Here is a 17,084-nt window from a genome sequence, read left to right as displayed (position 1 = left end):
ACCCCCCTTTGCCCAGCTCTCCCACCACCAAAGTATTTATGAACATTCCCACCAAAGTATTTATGAACATTCCCTAAAGGCCTTGGAAATTTGTTTCTTCCTTTTTTAAATTAAATTAAATTTTGTTTTGTTTTGCTTCTTTTTTCTTCTTCTTCTTTTTTTGTTGCAAAAACAAAAACAAAAAACCAACAAAGTCAGGGTCGGACATACTTTTAGAGTCGGTCTTGTTACGTCAATTAAACTTAACATTTTTTTTTTAAAGTCCCAAATGAGCTCAATAAATGCAATTATGGGCTGCTTGTCAATGCAAAATGAAAACGTGTTTATACGCACTTTATCCTTTTTAAAGACAATTCTTGTTCAAGGGCCTGTAAAGTTCACTGATCTGACCACGCAAGTGTGTGAGAATGGGCATGATGATGAAATCACAAGCAACAAAAATGACATGATTTTAGTTTATTTACAGTGATAAATGACTTGAAATTAGAGCAGTAATAAAAGAGACTTGGAATTATACAACCATATAAATAATAGAGTTGAGCTTGGTCGTTGATTCTATGCTTTTGATTTGACGTTCCATCGAGAAGAAGCTGAAAATACATGCTGTTACGTGGCACGCCTATTGGCATTTCCCGATAGAAGAAAACATGGCAGAAAACGTGGCCAAGAAAGTTGGTGAAATGAACATCAAGGATAGCGGAGACAAGGCAGGAATTTCTTTATAAAATTCACTTGTGTCTAGCAAATCTTCATTACTTTGTTCTATGAGACTAGGTCATTTTTCTCAATGTTTATGCAGGCTATTTTACGATATACCACTAGCACTAGCAGTCGACAGCTGATCAGTATTTGTAAAACTAAAAGTTTTTCTTTGAAATCACGAAGCTTGTCTTCAATAATGTCGGTAAGCTTATTACATTTTCATGTTTTAGGACTTAATCAATTTACATCATGATTTATAATAAGCTTACCAGAACCATTGTAATTTAATTTCCACGAAAATAAAATGGTAGTAAATAAATATGCTTGGATTTTCATGAACATGATGAATGAAATAGCATATGGGGGTGGCCCTGACCTAGGCAGGCTACACTGCATGCATGACTGGGTTTGCTCCATAGATCTGAAAATCAATAATTACAGTACAGGTTTTACAATCCATGAATCTGACATTTTCGTGTACAGTATGGTACGGTACTAAATTTCAGTACTGAATTTTATTGTCAGTTAGAACTAACTAAAGGATTATAAAAGATTAATTAGCCAGATCTTTGAATCAATTGGTATTGGCAAAACAGGATAATATTTTTTTAATCCCCAAAAATTAGTTCTGCATTTTTCTGGAATAGGGAGTAAGTTGTGTCTCACGTGATGAAGCATGCAGGTCGCCTTTTCTTTAGAAAATAAAACGAAAGTGGAGAAGAGAATTTAAGAAACATGAACATTTTAAATAAAATTGCATCATTTAATATGTATGTATCTACAATTTACAAAAGCAATAATAAAAAAAGGTAGACAATTACTAGAAAAATGGACAAACATTCAATTTGTTTACTAATTAGAAAATTCAATTGCTCAAAAAATAATTTCAAGGCATTTTGTTATTCTTGTAGGAACCTGGAGCTGCTAAGAAACAACAGAAAGGAAAGAAGAAAGACAAATCTGGTGGAGGTGGGAAAGCCCCTGCACAACCATTAGAGGTGAGCATCAGGGTTGCCAAACTTTTCATCAGTGCCAAGGCATGGCGAATTGGCTTGCCAGGCTGTGGTGAATGACTCTCAAGTAGCCCAAATTTTAAGAATAAATAAAGCGAGTGCCCAAAACTGGAAGATTTAGATTTACCTGAATTTTGTGGTCCAAAGTATTGTTTCATCCAAGTCCAGGGTAAGCATTACACAACTACAAAGAAATTTGATAAATTGGATCAAACTTACAAAATTCAATTAGCGACAAGCACTCGAAAGGTGGTACTGTACCGTTATTTTGTGAAAGTTGTTTTATGACAGTTCAAGATCTTGTCCCACACATTCAGACATTATCTAATTAACATTTAATACACATACGGTATGGTGTTAATAATGTGTCTTCTTATATTGCAGCTTGATCCCTTGCCAGAATACATTCAGACAAGAATAGATTTATTTGACAGACTGAAGGCAGAGTATGATGAGCAACTGGCAGGTAAATTATAAACCATGTGCGACTTTTCCTACCGTGTTGTTCCTAATATAAAGCGCCCATATGGGCATGGACATTTCGCGAAGACTGGCCATTTATTAGGGAACAATTTTTGTGTGTATGTTTTTACATTAAATGACCAAACTAACACCACCCATTTCAGTTTTAGACACATCTGTTTGCAGGAGGAATGGCTTATCATCATGAGAAATTAATTGTCTATAGTATCCAGTGAGACCTAAGAATGAGCTGAATAGCTTATCATCCCCGGTGGGTTCAGTTTGTATTTAAAAGTAGGACGTATGACCGTTCCAGGATTTTAAAATGACCCCTATTTCACGGGGAATCGAGGACATTTGCAGCAATTTTACCCCTATTTTACTGTGAAATCAAGGACAATTTGCCCCAAATACCTCCCCTATTTTTATCATTTTGAGGACGCATTTTCATTTCACCCCCTTATTACGAGGAATCGAGGACATTTTTCCGAAATAAATAATGTAATGAAGCTACTTTTGGCCATTATGTTAAATGTATTTAAATTATCGTAGGCGTATTATATTACTATATAATGTGTGGTATAAATGTGCTGGTTAACTAAATAATTCTTTAATATAAATGTAGACCTTAAAATTCAGCATGATCAGATAATTAATACAAGTAGGCCTTAAATTTCAGCATAATCAACTACAATGATGTCCACGCTGCCCTGGCACGATCATACGCCCTCTATATTATTGTGGGCGGAGTCAACCTGGCTAGAAGTTGCCGCGCTAAACCAATCAGCTAATTCTGAGGAGTTGCGCATGAGCAATGAGACAGACTTTTACGTCGCTTTTTAAAACAAGTAGCGTCATTCCGACAGCAGACTTGATTCGTGAGAGACATAGTTTTTATTTAGAGCTATTTAGATTTACAGTTGATTTCTATTTCAACAGACAGAAGATCTGCAGGTGAGATGTAAAAGGGTTAGAAAAGCCACTGCCATGCCGGCAGTGGCCCATGCCAAATCCGGTATTTGGTACTAAATTTTAGGCCTAATTAATGACTAAATCAAATCTGGACATGTAACTTTTTATGTATTGTAAGCCGGCTCGCTGATGATATGGAGGCTGATAGGCCTCCTGCAGGTTCCTGATGGAGATGTGGTTACTACAATGGCGGTGCAAAAGGTTGAGTCTTTGCTGTATAATATCTGGTATCTTCAGCCGTGCGACCCATTTATGAGAGCTTCTTTGCTCCAAGGTGTCAATGCACATTTAAGATGACTGATACTGCCGGATGAAGCAAAGGTTAACCAGGGTTTTTAATATTTGGTTTAAGCTTAGCATAGATCGTTTGGCCTATGCAGTGTGCGTGCATTGGTTAAGCTTTTACCTCAGCCATTGTAGTGAACCATATCTCTGTCATAGAACCGAGCCATGTACTTTTAAGCTAAATAACACCCCCTCATTATTATAAATCAAAATCTTCCTGTGTCAACATTTGAACATCTAAAATAATAAACAACCCGCATGAACGCAAATGGAGTCTTGCCAAATTATCATTATTTCAATACTGTATGGCAGTGTATGCACGCATGTCTAAGGCATGAAGAAGCCTAGGCATAAGCCGCGTGATATTTAATGCATGTTTTCGAATAGGTATTTAATGCTTGAGGTCGGCTGGCCTGGTGCTCGTAATTTGGTGTTAAAAATAACACCCTCTATTTTTAAAGACTCCCTTTCTGTATCTTGTTAGGTTGCGTTAAACTTTAGGCCTAAATAACAGGTAGGCATTTGTCCTTTGTAAGCTTATGTATAAATGCCTTGTCATTTCTATCCCTCATTACAGCACGTAAGTCCACACAAAAACATTGTATTAACTTACGGCTTTGACTACGACTTTGTGTAGACAGCTATTGCTGTTGATGAAATCCAGTGATGAAAAGAAATAATAATATGAGAACTGTGAACATTCTACATCTTGTGTTTCGTCTGCTTACTATAATTAGGCCGTTCATTTTCATGTTGTCGTCCCCAGCACGGGTCCGGCCCGTCCGTAAACATGGTCTATCGCCCTCATATTATTCTCATAATCCCCTCCCGGTTTTCCTGTTACACTGGCGTAGCGCGGCAGGATAAATTTTCTTTTCTATCAGGAAAATTGACCTCAAATTTATTTTTAAAATCAGGAAAATGGAGAGTTTTATGAGAACGTACCGAACCAGGATAGTAACTTTCCAATCTGGTGAAAATGGTTACAAAAGGGTGAAAAAAAAAATGTAATGCCCTGTCAAAGCTTACGTGCAGATCCGATTTTGGATAAAAGAAATCAGGATGTTCCGTTAAAAATGGATTTATATTAGACATGTGGCATCAGTCTCCATAATTAGTAAGCCTAATCATGTTTTTGAGCAAATCACTGTAGAAACGGGTCGTATTGATTAATTGAAAAGGTTTTGATCCAAATGTGTTATGAAATTAAATGAAAGCTAGGCTATGAGCAAGAAATGTGAGTAGCAAACACTCCTATAGGCCTACATGGTATCGTTAGGACAACATTTCCTGCATGATCACAACTGTTAAGTAAATGTTCAAAATTGGTTTTAACGGAAAGTATACATCAGAGTCTGGTGAGGTATTAAAACAAAGATATTGTGGTGCTGTGCATGTCTTGTTATAAATATATAAATAAACAAACACTTCCTGGCCCTAAGAAGCGTGAACGTAGATGAAATTTGTTTAAATTAGAGAAAATTTACCGGTAAATTGACTGACGTTGAAACTGAAATTAAGCAAATATAATTAAGGAGGGTCTATTTTATATCTTCAGGAAAGTCAGCTGATTTGGAAAGATGGAAACCCAAGAAAGTAACGTGACTTTACGATCGGGGAAGCAAGTAGGAGCAGCGAGTAATCAGCCCTCAAATGAGCAAATTTCAGTGCAAGAAGGTGCGAGCGCTAGCTCTGCAAATGGAACGACAAATCAAACCCCAGTCCCTGTCAGAGAGGCCCCTGGTCCTTCTAATAACCAAGAAAATAGAGATGGTCTATCTGATGGTTCTGTACGGAGAAAGAACACAGAGACTGGGAACCATTCCATTCCTCAGGTTCAAGAGGAGGAAGAGGAAGTTCCTTTTGAAGATGCGAGTGCCCTTCATGAATGGGCTGGTGGTGATCAAGGCAACGATCTTGCTGGTATGGTTAAACAGATTAGCGAGAATATTATATCTCAGTTAGAGCTCGTCTCCAAAAGAGATCAAAATACCCAGCAGATCTCTAGTAACCCAACTCCACTCAGGCCTTCTGAATCTAGACCAAATCGCAGAAAAACTGAAAGTAAGCCACGAACTTACGATGGTACTTCTTCCTGGCCTGATTACCTGATACAGTTCAGAATGATTGCGAAATTAAATGGGTGGGCTGAGGAGGAAAAATTGTTGCATTTAGGAGGATCTTTGGACGGTGTTGCTCGTGAGATTTTGGGGGATATAGATGTTAGTAAGCGAGATACCTTTGAAGGCCTAGTCCAATGTATGGAAGATCGTTTTGGGCCTAGTAGGAAAGAGGAGATCTTTAAGACACTCTTGTGGAATAAGGTGCAGAAACAAAATGAAGATTTCACAGATTTGGCTTATGGTATTCGTCGCATGGTGCGAAATGCTTACCCCAATGCTTCATTTGACATGTTGGAGCTAATGTCCAAAGATCACTTCATGAAAGCAATTAGAGATCCTCATATTCAGTATATGGTACAGTTCAAAGAACCTGACACCCTTGATGAAGCCATTCGCACTGCAATTAAACTAGCTGCTCGCGAAGAAAACGGAAATTCAAAAACTGGGGGTACAAAGGTAGTATCGGTTTGCCGATCTATCCGATCAGAAAACCGGATGAAACTGTTGCCCGTAGCCTAGTTAGCCTTGATAAGAGGGTGAGCAACATTCAGGGTCAACTTGAGCAACTGTTAAACATGATGAAGAATATGAAATTTTCTGAGCAACCCCGTCATGTCAGAGAACCATTCCCAAGCTCCAACACCATTAGGCCTACATGTTACTTCTGCAATAAGAAGGGTCATGTCCAAAGAGACTGCCCACGTAGAAATCAGAGAGCAAATTATCACTAAAAATTAGATCAAGTTGATCTCGAGGGTCGGAGTTAAACACCGGAAAGACCCTTTGCAGCGAATGAAAACATTAAGCTGAGAAAGGATGGTGCGTATATTTCAAAAAGGTTCAAGATGTAGATTTATCTTGATATTGATTCTGGATCATTTGTCACTGAATTCTAATATTTATGAATTAACTCCTGTCACATTTAAACCTCCGTTTTTTGACATTTCATCATGTTCATGATGACCGCTAGCGTGTAAATTGAAGTTAAAAGGAAAAGGCATTTTCAAATTAGATATACGGTAGATAATAAAACAATTGAGCATGGGTAGCCGTAATAGATGATATCTTGGGCTACGATTTCTGTGCGCATCATTATGGTTGTTTAGATCTAGTCAGTGGTGAGTTACCATTTGGGGAGTTACCCAAGTCACCATGCTATTGACGAGTTCATTGAATCGCAATGTTGTAGTATATTATAGCTAGCAATCAAGATGTGATATTGCCGCCTGATGTGAGTGAATTAATGCTTATTCCTGCATTCTTCATAGATATGCCCTATTTTTATGCGGAGTTGTTGAGCCTATACCTTTGAGATTACTGAGAAATGTGATTAAGTGTAACCAAAGGAGTTGGTAATCCAAGTGATGAAATTCAGAAAATTGATAAAGAGACCGCTTTTGCTACTTGAGCCGATTTTAAAGTCGGAAATAGTGATTCAGTTATTCAGAGTTTTAATAAAGAAGAACTTAAACAACGTCAATAAGACCCCGAAATTGGGTAGGTTATAGATGTTACGCCGATAGTACTCAGAAACCGAAATGGGAAGAAGTGAGTACTCGTGTCTCGTAATCTAACATTCTGTAGAAATTGGGAATGTTGGCGATGACTTGGTATAGCAGAAGGTGTGTTGTACCTTATACGGTTGATTAGGGATTCCTTGAAATATGCCAGGGTAGTGTTTCCTGAAAGATTGCGTAAAAGCGCGCTTCTTACGACAATTGCACGATCGCGAGATGTTCTGGGCATTTGGGTCAAGACAAAATTTTCGAACGTGTTAAGGAACACTACTTGTGGGTGGGGCAGCATCGGGAGGTCGTTGAATGGGTACAAAAATGTCCCAAATGCATACAAAAGCTGAAACCCACGACTACGTAAAACCCTCCATAACAAGCCACAATGTTGATGCCCCCGATGGAACGATTATAGATGGATGTATACTGCCCTTGCCAGTAACAGACCAGTAATGCGTTCATGTTGTGTATTGGAGAAAAGTTCTCCAAATGTGTAACTTCTATACCCTTGCCAAATCAAGATGCTGGTAAACCATTGCTTAAGTTCTGATTTACCATATTATAAGTATTTTTGGAGTTCCAAAAAAAAATATACATTCAGATCTATAGGTAAATGTTGAAAGTAAACTTTTTAGTCAATGATGGTATTCATGCTCATAGTAGACGTGTTAGGAGTACGTAAGAGTATACTAGAAAATAAAAACAGGACCTTATAACAGGTGCTCAAATTAAATACTCAACAAAATCAGAAAGACTGGGATTTTATCTCCCGTATGTAAATATGGCCTACAGATCGTCTGTGCAGAGTATAGCACTGGGTTTACACCCTGAGGTATTTCCAGGTAGAAATGTGAAGTTGCCCGTAGAATCTGGTATTTTAGGCCTGCTAAGAAAAAGGGAGCGTGCCAAAAATTAAAATCTTTCTGGGACGGTCATATAGGCCTACACCAGCGTTGAACAAATAAATCGTAGGCCTATTTTAGACCGTATGGATGGTGGTAACGTATAAGAAAACTAGAGCTGGACATATCTGAATCTATATAAGCGAAGAAATCGATGATTTTTATGAGTCATAAGTCATTAGGCCTATGACTGCTGATATCCCAGAAACCCGGTCAAAAGGGGACAAATACTAAATAAACCCCAGTGGTATGGGATCAGTAGATAAATAGCAGATAACAAGGCCTACTAAAATAATACATCGTAGGAAATATATGCATGACACGTCTATCAGTCTGAACAGGAAGTGGCAAAAATAAAACTTTTGTGATTAAAAACGTTAGAAATCGTTTGTTTTGTTTTATCAGATTTCAAAATAAGTCCCTTGGTAAATAAATAATAAAAGAAAATTTATAAAAATAGAAATATGAGGGTTTATCCTCATCTAAATAGAAATATGAGGGTTTATCCTCATCTAAATAGAAATATGAGGGTTTATCCTCATCTAAATAGAAATATGAGGTTATCCTCATGACGTCAACTCTGGAAGCAGTGTTTTCGGAACAAGAATTCACCTCCAACTTTAGCGGACGGTAAAACGCGTCCGTACAGATACGGCCCATCGGCAACGCGGCCAACCCTAGTTGTCAAGCAAACCATAGATGTTAAATGAGCAAACGGAGCTGCGACCACGACATGTTGTCTCAACCAAACAGGAAGCTAAATGGCAGAGTTTATTGGATTTCGAATTCGGAGATACCAAAAAAATAATAATATTCAGGAATGTGTATTTCATGATGCGTTCTCTTTGTAACAAAATATATATTTGATGGTTGTTTATGACAACCGACAAGGGAAATAAATTTTATTATTAAATGCTAACAGTAAAGGTTGTGAGGAAAGCCTATGGTAATCCGAATACGTGCTGCTCTGGCATGTTCGACCACCACTGTTTGGGGCATTTAAATACTGGTTTAATAGCTTTTAAATATCATTTTTTTTGCTTAGAAAGGTCCTGATGTTTTAACACCAGGTGACTTTCGAATACTTGCTACTTGGGCAGGTGCACTTGAAGTTGACCAGTTTTTGTTCATAAAAAAAAATTATGGCTGAGAGGCGTGATGATTCCAAATGGTTTCAATTACTGCATGGTTTTAGCTTTAAATCTGATGTCAGAGTTGCTTGAATTTTCAAGCAAGAATTTAACATGCTTTAGCATGGTTTAGGAATGTTTTTTTTTAAGGTACGAGACCTGTTTGAGCTCCCAGTATGGGCTGGTAGTTGGTTTTTAAACCACGCGGGTATCAACCAAAACTTTTTGATAAAAGTTTCTCTTGCAGCGTATTGTCATCAAATGTTTTCTTTGACACTCATGAAATCTCAGTGCAGATTGTTTCTCTAAAATTGTTGATCGTGATTCCTCAGCCATAATTTGTGACATTGTTATATGTTTGAATTCTTCTAAGAACCCTTGAAATAATTCAAGAGTATTGTTCAATTGTTGGTTTTAGAAACAATAATAAAAATTTAGAATGTTCGCTTAAATATAGAATGTTTCTTTTGTTAAATCCTGCAAATTTCGGATGACCTTTGACCGTATTTCCAGCTGCAGGATGTAAACAAAGGTACAAACAGGTATGAATGTGAAACCGTGTAAAAGGTCGATCCTTAAGATACAAATTCAGAAACATTTTGGTAAGTTGGGATATGGTCAGAGTAATCATAATGTATGGGTACGTCAGTTGACATTTATGGTGGATCTGTGAGGTCTTTCTCAGTACTGTGTTGTTTTGAAGAAAATAGGATGCACGAAGGTTAAGCTTCTGGTACTAAAACGTACTGACAGTGGGAAATAAGCTCTGCGTGAGTTAACCTGTGTGTAGTAGAAGTAACCTCGTAGATTACCGTGGTGTGCAGATGATGTACTTGTTTATAAAGATTTCATGTGAGTCTTACTGGTTCAGAAAGTCGCTTCATTATTTTTATTGTTTGTAGTATGTCAGATTATTTCCCCTGAAATAATCTTCCGCCCGATTGGGAGGAATGTAATGAAGCTACTTTTGGCCATTATGTTAAATGTATTTAAATTATCGTAGGCGTATTATATTACTATATAATGTGTGGTATAAATGTGCTGGTTAACTAAATAATTCTTTAATATAAATGTAGACCTTAAAATTCAGCATGATCAGATAATTAATACAAGTAGGCCTTAAATTTCAGCATAATCAACTACAATGATGTCCACGCTGCCTGGCACGATCATCGCCCTCTATATTATTGTGGTGAGTCAACCTGGCTAGAAGTTGCCGCGCTAAACCAATCAGCTAATTCTGAGGAGTTGCGCATGAGCAATGAGACAGACTTTTACGTCGCTTTTTAAAACAAGTAGCGTCATTCCGACAGCAGACTTGATTCGTGAGAGACATAGTTTTTATTTAGAGCTATTTAGATTTACAGTTGATTTCTATTTCAACAGACAGAAGATCTGCAGGTGAGATGTAAAAAGGGTTAGAAAAGCCACTGCCATGCCGGCAGTGGCCCATATAAATCCGGTATTTGGTACTAAATTTTAGGCCTAATTAATGACTAAATCAAATCTGGACATGTAACTTTTTATGTATTGTAAGCCGGCTCGCTGATGATATGGAGGCTGATAGGCCTCCTGCAGGTTCCTGATGGAGATGTGGTTACTACAATGGCGGTGCAAAAGGTTGAGTCTTTGCTGTATAATATCTGGTATCTTCAGCCGTAAACCCATTTATGAGAGCTTCTTTGCTCCAAGGTGTCAATGCACATTTAAGATGACTGATACTGCCGGATGAAGCAAAGGTTTACCAGGGTTTTTAATATTTGGTTTAAGCTTAGCATAGATCGTTTGGCCTATGCAGTGTGCGTGCATTGGTTAAGCTTTTACCTCAGCCATTGTAGTGAACCATATCTCTGTCATAGAACCGAGCCATGTACTTTTAAGCTAAATAACATCCCCCTCATTATTATAAATCAAAATCTTCCTGTGTCAACATTTGAACATCTAAAATAATAAACAACCCGCATGAACGCAAATGGAGTCTTGCCAAATTATCATTATTTCAATACTGTATGGCAGTGTATGCACGCATGTCTAAGGCATGAAGAAGCCTAGGCATAAGCCGCGTGATATTTAATGCATGTTTTCGAATAGGTATTTAATGCTTGAGGTCGGCTGGCCTGGTGCTCGTAATTTGGTGTTAAAAATAACACCCTCTATTTTTAAAGACTCCCTTTCTGTATCTTGTTAGGTTGCGTTAAACTTTAGGCCTAAATAACAGGTAGGCATTTGTCCTTTGTAAGCTTATGTATAAATGCCTTGTCATTTCTATCCTCATTACAGCACGTAAGTCCACACAAAAACATTGTATTAACTTACGGCTTTGACTACGACTTTGTGTAGACAGCTATTGCTGTTGATGAAATCCAGTGATGAAAAGAAATAATAATATGAGAACTGTGAACATTCTACATCTTGTGTTTCGTCTGCTTACTATAATTAGGCCGTTCATTTTCATGTTGTCGTCCCCAGCACGGGTCCGGCCCGTCCGTAAACATGGTCTATCGCCCTCATATTATTCTCATAATCCCCTCCCGGTTTTCCTGTTACAATACCCCTATTTTTACCATTTCAAGGACGCGTTTGAATTTCCCCCCTATTTCACGGGGAAATGAGGACAATAACGAAAACTGTAGCGGTAAAACGCGGACGAAAGTCCTAGAAATACACCCTATTTTCCATTTCAAGGACAATTTTGCTCCAAAACACCCCTAATTTGGACAATGCGAACAATTTTGTCCTCGAAAATTCCGCGGACATTTCTTGAAAAGTACCCCTAATTGGAACCATCATGCGTACACATTGTCAGTGAAGACTGAACCCACCGGGTTATCATCATGAGAAATTAATTGTCTGTAGTATCCAGTGAGACCTAAGAATGAGCTGAATAGCTTATCATCATGAGAAATTAATTGTCTATAGTATCCAGTGAGACCTAAGAATGAGCTGAATGGCTTATCATCATGAGAAATTAATTGTCTATAGTATCCAGTGAGACCTAAGAATGAGCTGAATGGCTTATCATCATGAGAAATTAATTGTCTATAGTATCCAGTGAGACCTAAGAATGAGCTGAATAGCTTATCATCATGAGAAATTAATTGTCTATAGTATCCAGTGAGACCTAAGAATGAGCTGAATAGCTTATCATCATGAGAAATTAATTGTCTATAGTATCCAGTGAGACCTAAGAATGAGCTGAATGGCTTATCATCATGAGAAATTAATTGTCTATAGTATCCAGTGAGACCTAAGAATGAGCTGAATGGCTTATCATCATGAGAAATTAATTGTCTATAGTATCCAGTGAGACCTAAGAATGAGCTGAATGGCTTATCATCATGAGAAATTAATTGTCTATAGTATCCAGTGAGACCTAAAAATGAGCTGAATAGCTTATCATCATGAGAAATTAATTGTCTATAGTATCCAGTGAGACCTAAGAATGAGCTGAATAGCTTATCATCATGAGAAATTAATTGTCTATAGTATCCAGTGAGACCTAAAAATGAGCTGAATAGCTTATCATCATGAGAAATTAATTGTCTATAGTATCCAGTGAGACCTAAAAATGAGCTGAATAGCTTATCATCATGAGAAATTAATTGTCTATAGTATCCAGTGAGACCTAAGAATGAGCTGAATAGCTTATCATCATGAGAAATTAATTGTCTGTAGTATCCAGTGAGACCTAAGAATGAGCTGAATGGCTTATCATCATGAGAAATTAATTGTCTATAGTATCCAGTGAGACCTAAGAATGAGCTGAATAGCTTATCATCATGAGAAATTAATTGTCTATAGTATCCAGTGAGACCTAAGAATGAGCTGAATGGCTTATCATCATGAGAAATTAATTGTCTATAGTATCCAGTGAGACCTAAGAATGAGCTGAATGGCTTATCATCATGAGAAATTAATTGTCTATAGTATCCAGTGAGACCTCAAAATGAGCTAACATTCTTTTCATGTATATTTGGGTTAAATAAATGGTAAATTTTATTTCTTTATCAATTTTCATTTTGGACAATTTTTGGGGTGGGCGTTTAATAAATATTGGACGCTTATTAGAAACAATACAGTATTTGTTTCTTTGTTTGTTTTTTCAAGGAAATAGCTATGTTAACTATTAGCAATAACATATTTTACAAAAGAAGGAGTTGTTTCAACATGCTATTATTCCATAGAGATTTTTTACCATACATCACTATGATAGCAAAGAAGTACAAACAATTCCAGTGGTTCATGTCACCCAGCATCTTTGGGTATAAGATGTTTTAACATCTTAATTCTTATGATGTTTTAACACCATGACACATTTAAAAATGTGTCATATGGTGACATTGAAGAAAAATCCCACAAACATTCACACAGGATAGCAATGTTTTGAGTCCAGGTGATATTGTGTTAACAACTGAACATGAGAGCATACTCAAACACACATGTATCAAATATCCACAGAAGTACACACTATGTTTTATCGCCTTATATATCATGTGTATGTAAATTTTGTTCAATTTCTTTCAGCCAAGACCCCATCTGCCATTAAAATCACATTACCAGATGGCAAGGTAGTGGAAGGCCAATCATGGCGTACTACACCCTATGAAGTAGCGTGTGGTATCAGGTAGGTTACTCAAACATGCAAATGGCATAATTTCAATTTATGCCAAAAGCATTAAAACAAATCATGGATTTATGTTTTATACAGTACTATTATTGTACAATTATATCATTGTCATCATTGAAAAAATAAGGGTCCCTAAATACGCCCCATTATTTTTGATAAGGTGTTGAGATATTTCAATGTATTGAAAAATATCAATTTTTTTCAACATTGACTTAACCCTAACCCTCCTGTATACTACAAAATACTACTTGATATATGCGCTGAGACCCGTGGCAAAGTGTCGCCGACCGAGTGCTTGGCATGCGAAGGGTCTCTGGTTTGAATCCCACCCAGAGCAAACAACTTCTTTCTTTCTTTTCTCTCTTTATTCTTTCCTTCTTTCCCTTCCCGTCGCCAAAAAGCCCTTAGGCGGTTAGGGTTAATCAATGTTTTCAATCTATTAACATTGACAACATTGAAATCATCAAATTGTCAATGTTCTTGACATGAAAAGGGAATTAAATAGTAATATTCTAACACTTCATAATTTCTTGATTATTAAAGGAGTAAAATAACAACCAAGTCAGTGAAATCACAGTATATGTTACTGCTAAAACTGATATAAGATTGGTATGATTTTAAAGCTTTGAAGTATTAAAAGATTTTAAATATATGTTATACTTATTATCTCATAAAGTCATTTTGTTGACTTCAATTATAGTCAATGTTTTTATTTCATGGTCAATGTTTTTTTGAACATTGCAACAACTTAATTTTTAATGCAGCTCAATATAGGTGCAGTATTCTAATTAGCCTACATATGCAATCTTCGGGGGCTCAAACATGCATACCACACTCAAACATTGGAGTGGAGCATGTCGTTTTTATTTCATGGTCAATGTTTTTTGAACATTGCAACAACAATTTTAATGCAGCTCAATATAGGTGCAGTATTCTAATTAGCCTATACATGTGCAATCTTCGGGGGCTCAAACATGCATACCACACTCAAACATTGGAGTGGAGCATGTCGTTAAATTCAAATTCACAATGTGTTACAAGCATCACATGCCCTGTTGAATTGGTTACTGAGCTATGGCTGCAAATCCTTGGGATACTAGCAATGTAACAGCTGGTATGGCACCAGTACAATTTGGCATAGTTATCTTGTTTATAATTGTAGACATGTAGATAATTTATTTTCAGGGTTTTGAATCAGAGCTATTATTTTTTTACTGGACACAGTGAGGTCTTATGTTACAGTGTGTTTATGCTATGCTACCTAAATCAATGAATATTTAGGCCCAAAAATAAAAAGGTTTGTTTTCAGTGTGAACAAAATGTGGAGACTTGTGTTAAAAACCTTTCTCATATCAAAATGTGACCATCCACTGAGCCCGGATGTCTCCAGTGCCACTATTGAGATATGCTCCATTGAACTTGACAATAAACAATAGGAAACAAAGGATTTATTGACTGTTTTATTGATTTTTCACTACTTAAATGTCAAGTACTATAGACATGATATACATCATTTAAAGCTAATTTCAAGCAGAATATTTTGGTTTAATATCTCAAAAATGATGATTGGCAACTTCAGGGCTCAGTTGTGCTGGATGGTCACAATTATGAACATCCACAAATGCATATTTTGTAATCATTTCAAGGAAACTATGTTATTGGTATGATAGAATGTGTGGGGCCCCAAAAGTATATCAGGCTTATATCATTTGCTGAGTCAGCCTCTCTGGATAGTATACTATAGCAACAGATCCCGAAAGTAGTAAGTTGCACATACCATTTGTAATTTAAATGGCCATGCCTTCCTTGTTATTTATTTCAGCCAAGGTCTTGCAGACAATGCAGTGATTGCCAAGGTCAACGGTGTCTTATGGGATTTAGATAGGCCTTTAGAAGAGGACACCAGTCTAGCTGTGTTAAAATTTGACAATGATGAGGGGCAACAGGTGTTCTGGCATTCCAGTGCCCATATGCTTGGTGAAGCTATGGAAAGACATTATGGAGGATGTCTATGCTATGGACCCCCTATTGAGAATGGATTCTACTATGATATGTTCTTGGAAGGAAGGTGTGTATAACATAGTTGGTCAGGTCGCATTTTAATGCGTCATGGCGTCCCGGAAGCAGAATTTGAAAATTAGGTAATATGTACGCACTGAATCTCTAAATCCAGGGGGGTTAGGGAGTCCAAAAAATATCAAGTGGACACACGCATCTAAATTGCAGCCTGATTTACTGTGTACAAATAAAAAACCTCCCAATTTAACAATGTTAACTATTTATTTAAATAAATTTGTCACCCCACAAAAATTGTTGTTTATCGGAAAAAACAAGGCTCGGCGCCGCCGATTTTCTGTTCATATCGCGGCCGGGCATTATTTTAGGCTTGCAAAACTTACATAAACTGGCCTCAAAAGTTTGCAAAATTGCATTATACACATAAGCAACTGAACCCCTAAAATTGTGAATTATTGATTGATTTACTTCAATATAATTATAGCAAGTTCACCACAGAGAGAAACAGGGAAGGGAAGGAGGATGAGGAGAAGGTGGAAGAGATAAAGAGGAGAAAAAGAATTAAGAAGTAGAAGAGGATCTAGGAATAAGAAGACTTGAGGAGAAGAAGATTAAAGGCGAGAAGGATTTTGGAATTGTAACATAAAACACTGGTGTTTGGTATTGAAAACTCAAACAAACTGCAGTTTTCTGTCTACCATATTGTATGTTTATAGCCTCTGGATTATTATTATAATAGAGGGAAGTATTCTCTTAATTACATATAAGATGGCAGTGTTTTTTTCAAAATAATTATTATTGGTCAGCAGGTGGTAGACATACCAGGCAAATTACAATAAAGCAAAAGAAGGAAAGAAATAAATATAAAAAAATAATAAATAAAATTAAATAAACAAACAAAGCAAATACAACTTTATTATTTTTTCACTTTTTTAGTTAATGTTTACATTTCTTTATGTTTGAAAGATTTTGGAGTTTTGGACCCTTTGTTTTCAGGTTTGGATCCCTTGTTTTCAGACTAAAGGGGATGGTTAAGGGGTCCAAATAGCTTCCACTGGACCCCCTGCTTTAACCAGGCACCGTTAACCCTGTAGTTGGTGTAGTTGTGTGTGTAGGGGGTGGATATTAGGATAGAAGCAACAAAAGCCAAACGGTATTATATAGTCGTATGCTTCATGTTATTTGATTCTATGCAATAATAGATACTTCAATCACCCTCAAATACATTCACTTATATGTATTATAAACGACTAAATAATAAATTATTTGTTAAACTTCAACGCTACAAAATTGGTAGTAACACTCACCAGAATGCTTCCACTGGCTCAACCAGCATCTTCC

General features: G+C 36.8%; 1 protein-coding gene across 2 annotated transcripts in view; it reads left to right on the top strand.

Moving 5' to 3' along the window:
- The first annotated feature begins 383 nt into the window (after positions 1 to 383).
- LOC140159240 (threonine--tRNA ligase 1, cytoplasmic-like) overlaps positions 384 to 17,084 on the top strand; it is a 37,727-nt gene continuing 21,026 nt past the window's right edge. Inside the window, exons 1-5 of one of the 2 annotated variants that reach the window (XM_072182648.1) lie at positions 384 to 707; positions 1,614 to 1,700; positions 2,100 to 2,181; positions 13,625 to 13,724; positions 15,550 to 15,795. In XM_072182648.1, the coding sequence (XP_072038749.1) occupies positions 648 to 707; positions 1,614 to 1,700; positions 2,100 to 2,181; positions 13,625 to 13,724; positions 15,550 to 15,795 (575 nt within the window). In that variant the 5' untranslated portion in view covers positions 384 to 647. The other variant, XM_072182647.1, reaches the window with a different exon arrangement.

This window comes from Amphiura filiformis, chromosome 8 (assembly GCF_039555335.1).
Source record: "Amphiura filiformis chromosome 8, Afil_fr2py, whole genome shotgun sequence".
Classification (NCBI taxonomy): domain Eukaryota; kingdom Metazoa; phylum Echinodermata; class Ophiuroidea; order Amphilepidida; family Amphiuridae; genus Amphiura; species Amphiura filiformis.
Note: the sequence above shows the minus strand (reverse complement) of the source record. Positions and strands in the feature narration are given on the sequence as shown.